Source organism: Hipposideros armiger, unplaced genomic scaffold (genome assembly GCF_001890085.2).
Source record: "Hipposideros armiger isolate ML-2016 unplaced genomic scaffold, ASM189008v1 scaffold_1256, whole genome shotgun sequence".
In the NCBI taxonomy this organism is placed as follows: Eukaryota; Metazoa; Chordata; class Mammalia; order Chiroptera; family Hipposideridae; genus Hipposideros; species Hipposideros armiger.
The window spans coordinates 327633-340498 of NW_017732606.1; the positions used below are offsets into that span (position 1 = coordinate 327633).

The window sequence follows — 12866 nt, forward strand, 5'->3', positions numbered from 1 at the left end:
CCGGCCCCATCCCTCCCAATTCTTAACCACCACACGTGGGTGTGGGACCAGCCTATTTTCACACCTCCTCCCCCCGCCAGTCTCAATGTAGCTTCTACTTTATATCATTTAGTTATAGGAGTTCTGTTCAGCTAGTCTTCAGGTGGTTCTCAAGGTTGGTGGTTCTGTAATTTAGTTGTGATTTCGATGTGGTCGTGGGAGGAGGCGAGCACAGCCTTTGCCTACTCGGCCGTCTTGACTGGAAGTCTCTTTGCCTTCTAACCAGTCTCTCCACTTCACATCTGGTCTCACTGAAGTCTGCCCACTGCCAGAGAGCTCCATGCATGTTCCAAATTCTAACCTTGTCACTCTCCTACTTGAAACTTTTCCATGGCTTCACACTGCATTTATAATAAAGTCTGAGCTACTTACCATCCGGGACTTGGGCCCTGCATGCCATTCTAATTTTATTTCCCCCACCACTTCCTACCTTTCCGAATCCCCTCAGCTCCTGAACACTAATGCAATCGCTTCACTTCTGTGCCTTTTCTGCTTTGATTACCCTCCCCAGTATCTCCTGCCACACACAGGCCCCTTTGCTTGGCTGACTCCTACATTTTCATGCATACTTTTCTCATATAATTTCCTTCAGGTGCCTCTCATTATCCACACGCCCTCTTCGCCACCCAGTTACACACACATACCCTATACACTGTGACAGGTAGCCCTTCTGCCCTCAAGGTACCCCAAGTGTTATTTCTTTTAGGTCACTGACACCCTGTGTTATAATTATATTACTTTCATTTCATGTTTCCGATTCCCCCACCAATCGACTTCTTGCTGGCAGATACAATTTTTTATTGATCTTAAAAGACCAAGCACAATGCTTAGTATATATAGACATTTGATAAATGACTATTAAAATTTTAAAATAGTTTTTTTAAATAAAAGAAACAATAAATGATTGAGGAAAGCGGGTATCACCTTTGAAAAGCCAAAGAATTCATGCTCTGTGCTCATCTCTGTCTCTTTATTTTTTTGCAGCTTCTGTCAGTGGACAATTTGGTGAGTTCTCCTTGCTTTTTTACCTCAGTGTCTCTGGGTAAGGATGTCTCCCAAATAAACAGGAAACATTTGCAATTGCTGCTTGAGGACCCCTAATATCTCTTGTTCTTCTTGCTGAGGCTAGAGGGGATACGAAAGTGTCATCTGATCTACCGGCATTGCCCAAGGGCCAGTGTCACTTCATAGCCATACTCTGACCCTCCGCGGAGGAAGCAGCAAATGCACAAACAGCTCCTGGCCTTGGCTGGGCCTTACACTGACTTTTAATGTAAATTAAAGTTACTTTTAGTTAACAATGCAAGACATCTTCAACTTCATAGCAAAAGTGCAGGGTGTTCTTCAATCAGCAAGCTATAAACAGTCCTTCGAAAACACCACACTGTGGAGATACCAGCAGGAATGTCACATTCTCTACAGTTTTAGAAGTAAAACCCTCCAGGAAACGTGTGGAGAACAGAAGAACATCCAACAACTAGGTCCTAAATGGAAAACAAAAGATGCACAACAGGGAAAAAGTGGGGGGAAAGACCCATTATCTGTATCATACATTTTCTTAGTTCTGCATTTATTGTCATTGCCCTGGGTCACAGTGTCTTGGACATATGAGGGCCCTTGAAAAGCGAGAACTCTCCACAGCCTTGCTCCTTGGCCCAGATCAGCTGCCCCAGGGCTGCATCCTTGTCTAGGTCACCTCTGGAGCCCGGATAATGACTTGTCCACTCCTTGCTCTGCCACAGCTACCTATGTGGGATTTTTCTGGGTATCATCTATTTAGTGAAGGTGCCAGCTGAGGTTTCCTCTGAGCCAAAATCTTACTGTGATTTGTCCTTTTAGGAAAGTGTAAAATGTGATTTCCACAACTACTAGGGGACGTTTTTAGGAGTTTTTGAACATGGTGAAGTGGCAGGGCCGGGGTGACTTTCTCTAAGGTCGCTTCTGGATCAGGTGAACCAGCCATTTTCTCCATTGACATCTGGCAGGGAGTCCTGCAGGCATTTCCCTCTTTAAGTCATTTTGCTCGTTAACATCCCCTAAGCCAGCGGTTCTCAACCTTTCACAGGGGTCGCCTAAGACCGTCGGAAAACACATATTTTCGATGGTCTTAGGAACCAAGACACCGCTCCTCTATCCGTCTCCAGGCCCACATGCAGATACGCCCACATACAAGTACCCGGCGACCCCTGGAAAGGGTCGCACGACCCCCAAAGGGGCCGCGACCTACAGGTCGAGAACCGCTGCCCTAAGCAATCCCTCTGTGCTGGGAGAGGTGAATGCTGGGACTGACATGCAGCCTTGAGTGACCGGTGACCTTCCCAGGGGTGTTTCTTAGGGATTCTCCAAAGCCAGCTCCTCTAGTCTGCCTCAGAAGCCACTGTAGTGGGGACTGCAGGCAACTCCACCTCAGACTCCTTTTCTCTTTCCTCCTCAGCAACTGCCTCCAAACCCATGATTTCCCTCCATCCTCCATGGACAACTGCCTTCGTAGGAGAGAAGGTGAATCTGACTTGTAATGCATTCCTGTCCAACTCACCGCAGGAAACGACATGGTTCCATCAGTACAAATGGACAAAAACATCAAGAGAGATCCCAGGGAACACCTATGAGGTTCAGGAGTCTGGCAAGTACCGATGCCAGACCCAGGGCTCAGGCCAAAGTGATCCCGTGAGTTTGGAGTTTACTTCAGGTGAGAAAAAAGGGAAAGAAATCAAAACTGTAGAATTCACATAGTTACCCAGAAACTACCCTCTATTCACTGAATCAAAATCTATAGCAATAGGACCCTGGAATTTGTGTTTTTTACCAGCTCCTTGGTGAAAGGAAATTTGAGAAGCAACTTATGTGAATGGTTCCTGAATCTATGTATAGTTTTAAGCCAGTAAAATTTACTTGGAATAAAGAGCATAATAAGGATTGTTCATATTTATAGATATGAGAGAAAGAGAGAAAGAGAGGGAGGTTTCCTTTTTGTCTGAAAACCACCTGTTTGGGATATGAAGCAGTAGCTTCCTGGTAATAAGGTCCTTTAATTTAGTGAAAGAGGAAACTGCATAGGGCAAGACGCAAAGAAAATCCTTACCTTCTTGGACCTGACAATTCCCCTCATAAGAATTTACCTACTGGAGCAGCCTTAGATATACATGCCCAGAGTTGAAAGACCTGAAATGGTCTAGGAAAGAAAACTCATTAAACAAATTACATTTCTGCTATTGAAGGAAAACTGTGGATATTGAAAACCAGGTCCAGTAACGATACTGATGACATAGAAAAGTTGACACAGCGTACTGAGGGAAAGCAAGTTATCACATAGAGAAATACTATTCCAGTTTCATAAAAAAACAAGCAAACAAACAAACAACAACAACAAAAACCCAGCATAGACTCTCACATACGTGCACAAGGAAAAGAGAACTGAAAGAAATGTATGGTTTGAGATGATAGGAGATTTTGGGTTATAGTTCTGCTTTCCGAATTTTCTCAAAGCACTATGTGTTCACGGTCAAATCAGAAAAAAAGGAAATGATAATTATTTTAAGCCCTTTTCCCCAGTCCCCATTCCGATCAAACCTACTTGGAATAATCATGAGAAGAAGGGAGAAAGACGGGATGAAACACACGGCGTCTGTGTCTCCTGCAGAGGACCTGATCCTGCAGGCCGCACCTTCGGTGTTTGAAGGAGACACGGTGGCTCTGCGATGCCGCGAAAAGCCGGGGTCAGCCCTGAGTGCCAAGGTCATGTACAAGGACAGCCGGTACCAGCAGGCCCTCCGTGACGGCTCTGACTTCCACATTCACTGGGCGGCTCTGAAGCATAACGGCTGGTACCAATGCAAAGCGCTTAGGGAAGATTATAACTCTGTTGCGTCAAACAAAGTTCGAATCCAAGTCCTAGGTAACGCCTGCGTGGTTTCCGAAATGGTTTACTCGCGATAGGGGTCCCTGGGGTTGGGGAGGAGGCAGGGGCTGGACCGGCCGGGTCGGACCTCGGGCGCGTTCCTGCCCAGGACGCGGCAAGTGGTGAGCGCTTGGGGCTCAAGGACGCGGGGCAAAGCGGCACCCCCCTTTCCTGCCTGGGTATGTCCGCTCGCTGGTGTTGAGGGTGAATTCAGTCTTCCTCCAGAGCACCTCCCCGCCTCACTTCTCTGGGGACTGTTGTGACCCTTCTCTCTAGAGCTGTTCCCAACTCCTGTGCTGAGAGCCAGCCCCTCCCAGCCCAAGGAGGGGAGCCCAGTGACCCTGACCTGTGAGACCCGGCTCCCTCCGCAGAGGTCAGATGTCCAGCTCCGGTTCTGCTTCTTCAGAGAAGGCCAGGCCCTGGGGTCAGGCTGCAGCAACTCCCCGGAACTCCAGATCCCGGCCATGTGGAGTGAAGACGCTGGGTCTTACAGTTGCCAGGCTCAGACGGTGACTGTCAGTGTCGCGAAGAAAAGCCTGAAGACCCACATACGTGTGCAGAGTGAGTGTCTGGGGCCTCTGAGCTCTGCCAGGACTGGGGCTGGAAAGAGCCTGGCGGAGCCGCCCAGCAGGGTGGGCCCCTGGCCCGCGGGAAGTGCCTCTCCTCACCTGTGGGAACTGAGCTGTATGAGAGGACAAACCCCAACTCTGTGTGCATCTTAGATGAGCTTAGAGGCAAGAAAGCCCAAGAAGAGAGGGACAGGTTCACTTTCTCTTTCAGTGTCACCAAATGCATATCTTTCTTTCCCCTCTGAAGTCCCCCTTCCTTCCATGACACCGCTTTCCGCCTGCTCGGCCTGTGGGCCTAAGCTGAGGGCTGTGGCCGAGCCCTCTGATACGGCTGGATGAACTCTGCTCGGCCAGATGGGCAGCTTTTAGAATGCGGGGTGCCTGCAGCAGAGCCCTTAAGAACAAGAAAACCAAAGGACAAAAGCTGGGGAAATAAATGATCCTCACTTCCCTGGCACTGGGGGTGGCTTCGTACCCACTATTGCTGTTCCCCACGTCTCAGCATGACCGGTACCCAGTGGTCAAATGCCTCCTCTGGTGAACTTTGACCTGTGTCATAGGAAACCTATTTGAGTGTTAGGAATGGATGCATAGTCTGTGGTACATGCTTTCCCCAGTGAGGGTGGAGTGACATGGTGGCATTATCCACAAATTCACTACCCTTCCTGGGTGAAAAAGAGAACTCGTTCTATGACTGTTTCTTCTAAACTGCCTAGAATGTATTATTAACCTTCTGTGCTCGTCACAGGTAATGTGTGTTTCTTAGGTCACCAGTTTAAGGAAGGACAATTTAGAGAAGGTGGGGAGGGTGTTATCCAATATTTGCAACTTAGTAATTTCTAGCACAGAACCCCCCAGCGTAATTAGTGGAACCCCAACTTCAAGCCCAACTCCCTGTCTGCTCAGGTAGCTTCCCTTGTTCTTCAAGACCCCAGGGTGGCTCTGACAGGCTCTGCCCCAAACCATCCTCACTGTGCAAAACCATGCCCAGCTGGGCTCTGGAACACTCGTCACAGGTTTCCGCACTGTCCTGGGCCCGCCTCCTCTGACTGTCTAGTTGACAGGCTAGAGAGGACAAGAAGTGAGTGCTTGCTCGAGGGCAAGCTTAGCATAATGCCAGTGAGTGGTTTTCGGCCAGTCCCTGCAGTGAGCACAGCTCCAGGTAGAGCACCTCATATGCCACGTCTCCCCGGCCCCTTCGCCACCCCTGCCACTTCCCCAAAATGATGCCCCTGCTGGGGGGCACTGGGTGGATGCCCGGAATGACTGGCCCATGCTGTGCCAGGGGATGGGCAGGGCACAAGGGGAAGACGGGCAGGGTCACTTCTGTCCCTTGTACCAGGAGTTCCACAGATCGTTAGGGAGCGGAAGGTGTTCTGAGCTGTGGAGGGCCCAGTCTGTCCACCACTTCCGCCCTCTTCCCAAGGAACAGGCCAATCCCACTCCAGGCCGACTTCCTACATGTGTTCAGCAGACTTAGCCCCACCCATCCTGTGACTCTTCTATAGCCACGAGCACCCCACTGCCAAGAACCCCGTGTCATCTTCATTCATTCAGGAGCTGTTGCCAGGGCCCAAATACACACTCGCCCACCCCTAGAGTCGGTGTTTGAAGGACAGGAGCTGGTCCTTGTCTGCTCAGTACGCGGAGTCTCAGGGCCCTTCAGCATCTCCTGGTACAGAAGACCCAAGCTGCAGGATGTAGCAACAAAAATCCCATTTTCCCCGGAAGCAGAATTCAGGATCTCCACAGTGAAAAGCAGTGATGCTGGCGAGTATTACTGTGTAGCCAGCACCAGTTACCTCACCTTTGCCAGCAGGACAGTCACCATCCATGTGAGAGGTGTGTCTTTCAGATATCATCTGAGGGAGGGGTTGTCAAGCTCAGAGAAGACTGCAAAGGGCAGGGTAGGAACAGAGGACAGGTCCTGGGACAGTATGTAAGTCTGGAAAGAAGAAAGGTCAGAGGCAGAGCCCTGAGGTCTACGTGGTGAAGGGGGAAATAGAGAACAGGGACTGACCAGATGGGCAGGTGAGGGCACAGCTCTTCCGTGGTAAGAAGGCAGAGTGAAGGGACCAGGTAAAGATATGGGCCTGGCGGCAGCAAAATAAGGGACTTCTTCGCTGAGAGCTTTATTTCCTCTGCAAAATGCAAGTGAGGTCACCTAAAAAAGGGAGACAGCAGAGAACTGAGGGCCAGAGGTCTGCTCAGGAAAAGGACCAGCGTGGGGAACAGAAGCCAGCTGGTGAGAAAACCCCGGGGGACTGCGGCCACCTAAGGGCCAGCAGATATGAGGCTGAGCGTGTCACTGACCACCTACAGGAAGTGGCAGAAGCAACTGGTGACTATTTTTTTTCTCTCCCTCAGTTCCTGTATCCCGTCCTGTCCTGACCCTCATGCCTCCTGGGGCCCAGGCTCTTGAGGGAACTGAGCTGACACTTCACTGTGAAGTCCAGAGAGGTTCACTCCCAATCCTGTATCAGCTTTTTCGTGAAGATACATTGCTTCAAGAGAGAAAAACCAATTCATGGAGAGCAATGTCCTTCCGCTTTTCTCTGACTGCAAGGCATTCTGGGAACTATTACTGCACAGCCAACAATGGCCTGGGGGCCCAGCGCAGTGAGGCCGTGACCATCTCAGTCAAGGGTAAGCCAGCCCTTGCCTCTTTCACCAGCCCGTCTGGAAATGTGTTCCACCTTCAAGTTTCCTCTTCTTCTCCCTGGGGCCAACCTAAAATCCTCCCCTGCTTCCTGGCTCACGGAATCAGTGGTCGGCCCCTTCTGAGCTTCCGTCCTGTGCAGCCCAGGTGCCATCGTGCCCTTGCCAGCTGCAGAGCAGTTTTCTGTCTCCTGACCCCCAGCCTGTCAGGAGCTAACTGCTTTTGTCTTTCTCTCTACTTGCCCTGTGAACCCCCAGATGCCTGATTTTCATTCATTAAGTTGTTCTCAGTAGCCACACATCAGTCCCCGGGGGCACAGAGGTGTCTCTTGACCCTTCACTCTCAGATATTGATCATGAACCCGTTCGATAACCATGTGAGATACAGAGACAGATAGCAGTTGCCTCGTTACTCCAAAGAAGTTCCTCTTGAGTGAGCACTTCTAGAGCTGGCTAGGCAATGGTGTGAGGGGGGCACGGGGTGGGGGCTGCAGGTAAGGGGTAACCCCTTTGGTGGAGGTGACTTCACCCCCGCTGGCTTGGCTTCATGTCCGGAAGGCCACCGCGGTAGTTGTCGAATAGACAGGAAGTTGAAACGTTCCTGTTGAGCCTTGAATCTCAGTTCTGTGCTGTCCATGGGCAAAGCCCAGGCCCAGTTCGAGGGACACAGTGTGATCTGGTTGTCCTGGCTGGTCCCGGAAGCGGCCTCGGTGTTTTCTTCTGTAAACAACAGAGCCAGGCTGGGGACTAGCCAGAATCCACCCCGTCCCACAGCAGCTGTGCAAAAGATTCTAAAGGAAGGGAGCGGGGACCCTGGAGTGCGATGACAAGTGAAAGAGACGGAGAAGCTGTGCTGCTGACGTCCAGAGGAGGTTGGAGCCGCAACACCACTACCAAATGCCATCAGAGACGTATAAACCCTACACAGCGGCTCATTAGTTCACCCAGTTGTGATTGCGGCATGTGTACAGCACACCAGACGGTGCTGACACTTAAGGGACGCCAGGCTAGAGCAGTGTGCCCTGTGCTCACAGCTCCTGGGACCTGAGAGCCGCTGTGGATGGTCAGGCCCCACAGCACTCCAAGGGACAGAGGTGCCTGGGGGCTGGGGGCGCAAATGGGACAGAGCCCCAGTCAGAGCTGGGGGTTGGGAGCCAATTTCTCAGAAGCGCTCTGGTGTGAACTGAGACCTGAGGATCAGTGGCAACAGTTCAGATAAAAAGGGGAGGGGCTGGAAGAGGGAGGAAGAGGCTCTGTTCAGAGAGAGACACATGCTAAAAAGCTGTGGTGAGGGAAGGAGAAAAAAAGGAACTGAGAGGAGGAGGTCAGTTGTGTTGACTGCAGCGTCCAGTGAAATGGGCCGAAGGGGCGGGACGAGGTGTGGGCGGGGGGCGGGGCCAGGTTGCCAGGCCTTAGAAGCCCTGGTAAGGGCTTACGCTTTATTCTGAAGGGCAACCTGGACTCCGTGAAGGGTTTTAATATTTGGGACAATCACTCCAGCTGCAGGGCGAAGAAGGGATGGTAGAAGAGCCAGTCTGGGCAGCTGCCAAGAGTAGGGGCGAGAGCCCGAGAGGACAGAACCCCCAAGCCAGCCCCGGTTCTCGACACTGAGGGATGCGGCTGGGGAAAGTATGCACCTTAGAAACCCAGGGAAGAGATGGCTTTAGGCAAAATCTAGGGGGCAGATAAAGCAGAGCGGAGAGATGGCGAAAGGTAAGCCCTGAGTCACACCCCTGATCTAGCCACAAAGCCCCCAGAAAACCAAAGTGAGGCAGAATAATACCTGGGCCTGGCCCCCGCCTCACCTCTTGCTAGATGTGCCATTTCACTGTCATCTGTAAATTAGGAACCATAGTAGGACCTGCGTCGCGGGTGGTTTTCATCGTTCAATTCGTGTCTGCATACATTGTTTGCAGATTATATATGACAAACGCACACACACCAGACACGTAGTCAACAGCACTATACTATCCTTGTAATATTTATTATTTTTATCATCATACTGTGAAAAAATAGCCTTAGTAGGTTGGTGGGGATAAATAACAGGTTTTAATGGACAAAAACAAATGAGTGTGGGAGAAAGAAATGATGACAATGAAAGTAGACCACTTATTGCAGAATCCTGTCCTCAGAAAAGGGGAGAGAGACCCTGGGGACAGTCAGTGCAGATAGGGTGCGTTTGTTTTGTCCTGTTGTTTTTCTAACGTGGAGAGGAGTAAACCATCTAAATCGTGTTTGGAAGAAGCGAATTTACATCCGGAACAGAGACAGGTTGGCTCAGGGTCAGGAAAAGAGGGGACCCTCCTTGGTTGGGGGGAGGGTCAGCTCTTCCAGGGTCACAGGCACAGGGGAGGGGAAGGGCGCCATCTGGTGGCAGCAAACTGAAAGGCTTCTCCACTGAGAGCAGCCTCGCTGCCTCTGGCACACGCGGGTGAGGGGCCTGCAAGGAAGACAGAGGAGGAGGATGGACTGGAGGGTGGGGGTCGGATATGGAAGGAAAGACTGAAATGGGCAGCGTGGGGGACAGAAGCCAGCTGGTGAGAACAGCCTGGAAGGCTGCGGCCGCCTGAGGGCCGGTGGAGATGAGACTGGGCATTTCATGGACCACGTACAGGAAGTGGCAGAAGCAACTGTTGACTGTTTTTTTTCTCTCCCTCAGTTCCTGTATCCTGTCCTGTCCTGACCCTCATGCCTCCTGGGGCCCGGGCTCTTGAGGGAGCTGAGCTGACACTTCACTGTGAAGTCCAGAGAGGTTCACTCCCAATCCTGTATGAGTTTTTTCATGAAGATGCATTGCTAAAGAAGGTAGAAACCACTTTCTGGAGAGTAGGGTCCTTCCGCCTTTCTCTGACCGCAGAGCGTTCTGGGAACTACCACTGCACAGCCACCAATGACTTTGGCCACCAGCGCAGTGAGGCCGTGACCCTTTCTGTCATCGGTAAGCCCTGGATTCCTGCCAGTCACCCCCGCTTGACCCAGACTCTACTCACACCAACCCCTTCAGTAGTCTGTACGGACCTTCCTGTTTTCTACCTGCATCAGCCCAGTGCCCCCCTTGGCTCCCTGCTTACAGAACCTGCTCTCTGTGGGCCTAGTCATCATCCAGCACTGGCTCGGCCAAACCCCTCAAATGCACTCCGAGCTTTTACCAGATGAATGTATTTTCTCAGATTACCGTCTCGTGCTCAGCGTGTTCAGTCCCCAAGCCAGTTTCTCTTAACTGGATGCACAGAGGCATGTCACGTTCCCCCATGGACACACCCGAACTTAGCTGCAAGCATAGGCATAGGGACCAGCAGTGGCCAAAAAACTTACTTCTCCAAGGAGTCGCCAAGCAGGGCAAACTCTCCCAGTAGGCTGGAAATGTCTCCAAGGAGTCGCCAAGCAGGGCAAACTCTCCCAGTAGGCTGGAAATGTCGGAAGGAGGGAAGGAAGGAAGGAAGGGAGGAAGGAAGGAAGGAAGGAAGGAAGGAAGGGAGGGAGGGAGGGAGGGAGGGAGGAAGGGAGGAGCTCCTGTGAACCAGCTCCTCGGTTTTCTGGGGTTTCTGTGACCCCTCGTCTTAATCCATTAAAACCAGCGTCATTTTATTGTGTTATAGTTTTAAGTTTTTGTTGAAGTATGACATCTGTTCAGAAAAGTGTACTAATTGTAGGTGTAAGCTCGTGGTTACCCAAGTGTGGTTCTGGAGTGGAATTGCTTCTATTTACACTTGGATTGTGTTTAGTAGAGAGTGAAAGTCTGGTTTTCTTTTCAGGAAAGCAGGAAGATCTGGTGCATCAGCCCATTTGACATGACAAGAAAACAGAGACTCCTGGTGTTCCCTGGGGGGTGATGTTTTGTGGGATATCCAGAGAGAGAGAGAAACAGGCCGACATACCCAGATTCATAGAACTAGAGAACCCTTCAGAATATAATTTACTCCCGAAAGACGGGTTGTACTGATACCTGATGAGCTAGAAGCTTCCATTACTCTAGTCCCAGGCCCACCAGCTGTTTCTTTCTGTGCCCTTCTGCCCCCCGGCCCTGGCCGCTCCCGTGTGCTCTCTATGGTGTCCCCTCAATCTCATGACTTCTAGTTATGCAAAGACTTCTGTGGGCTTCTGGGCGTGACTTCTTGCTCTGTGTTTCAGCTTCTGCTCCAGCTGCTGAAGCCATGGTTCTAGGTCGTCTGACTAGCCAGGCGGCCTGGCCTCAAGGACATCTCCTAGGTCACTGGAAAGTCTGTAATGGGTTGTTCTTAAAGCAACTGCTCGCCATGACCCAACAAGCCGTGGCCAAGACAGTAGGATGACTTGGGGCCACACAGCACGTAACAACTGTGCTTCAGAAAATACGTCTTTAGGGAACTGTGTGTGCGGCAGGGACTCAGGTTCCTAGAAAGAGCCGGTGTACACGGAAAACACCTTGCTGTGGGTGTCTGACATGAGTACGGGTCAGAAAACTTGCATTCTGGCTCTGGCTATGAAAATGGCTACTCCAGAATTTGGGTAGACTTTCTTTGTCTTACTGTTTCCACCTTATATTGAAAATGAGATAAGACAGTAATTATGATCCCTTCTGGCCCGGAATTCTGTACTTGAGTTGGAACAGGAACAGGAACAGGAACCCGGGGGCAAGCGTTCAGCAAACTCTGGAAGAAATGAAGTGATGGGGCGGCTGAGCAGCACTTGCCAAGGCCCCATGGAAGGCGACCAGGGAGCCTGTGGGTGCCGCAGAGCTGGGCTCCTTTACCTGGCAAAGCAAGGGGGGCGCCACCGTGGCAGTCTCGTCACCCTCCCAGGGGACAGTTAGGGAGCAGGAATTAGTCAGAGCGTGACTGTGACTGGGAGTGTGGTCTGGTCAGAAATTGTCAACTAGGCGAGTTGCTGGAACCGTCTGTGGCCTTAGAAACACGAGTCTGTGCGGAGCTCCTGTTACTACGTCTTTTTTGGGGACATATGGATCTGAAGGCTGTCTTGCTCTTTCATAGCTCTCGTTTTAGGTTATGGAATCAAGAATAATCAAAGGAAGACATTCCCCCAATATACATTGTTGATTAAAGACGTTATTTAAGAAATTGAGGTGTTCTGAGCCCCAGGCTCCAAAGTCAGAACCCAGTCTATCTAGGAAAGCCTGAAGCCCTATGACATCCTCTATCCCAGTATCATGTTTTGTTCTGTTCTCAAATTTAGCAATATCGAAAACCTCTTTATTTCCTGTTTCTCTTCTCTCTCCCTCAATATCAGACTGTAAGTTTCATAAGAATGGAAGCTCATCAGCTTTGGTCTCCACGGCAATCCTGTCCCACTGGGTGTCTGGTACAGAGTAGGTTCTCAGTCAGCCTTTGTAATTCAATGAACAAAAGTCTATGCAGTGTGATGAGGGAGAGAAGACCAGGGAGAAAACACTGGCTTTTGGGTCTGTGGATGTCACTGGACCAGAATGAGGAGCCCCAAGATGGCCAACAATTTGTCCGAGGGCCAAGAAGCTTCTCTGTGAGCCATGCAGACTTCCTGGCAGAATAATCTACCTGTGGGCAGATGTGCCCCCAGCAGGAGACACAGGCAGATTTTGTGGGAATGTGTTCTGATCAGATAGTCTCATTTGGAATCTGTCAACAGCCCCATGTCACTGAGACACACACACACACACACACACACACACACACACACACACACACACAGCATTCTCAAGCAAATACGAGACTCTGAATTTAACTTTA

General features: G+C 50.7%; 1 protein-coding gene across 3 annotated transcripts in view; it reads left to right on the top strand.

The window, feature by feature from the left end:
* LOC109376984 (Fc receptor-like protein 5) overlaps positions 1-12866 on the top strand; it is a 23294-nt gene that overhangs the window by 6114 nt on the left and 4314 nt on the right. Inside the window, exons 2-8 of one of the 3 annotated variants that reach the window (XM_019633160.1) lie at positions 1024-1044; positions 2474-2728; positions 3680-3934; positions 4214-4498; positions 6064-6348; positions 6874-7152; positions 9824-10102. In XM_019633160.1, coding sequence (XP_019488705.1) covers positions 1024-1044; positions 2474-2728; positions 3680-3934; positions 4214-4498; positions 6064-6348; positions 6874-7152; positions 9824-10102 — 1659 coding nt within the window. The remainder of the gene's footprint in view (positions 1-1023; positions 1045-2473; positions 2729-3679; positions 3935-4213; positions 4499-6063; positions 6349-6873; positions 7153-9823; positions 10103-12866) is intronic. The other 2 variants (XM_019633161.1, XM_019633163.1) reach the window with 2 other exon arrangements.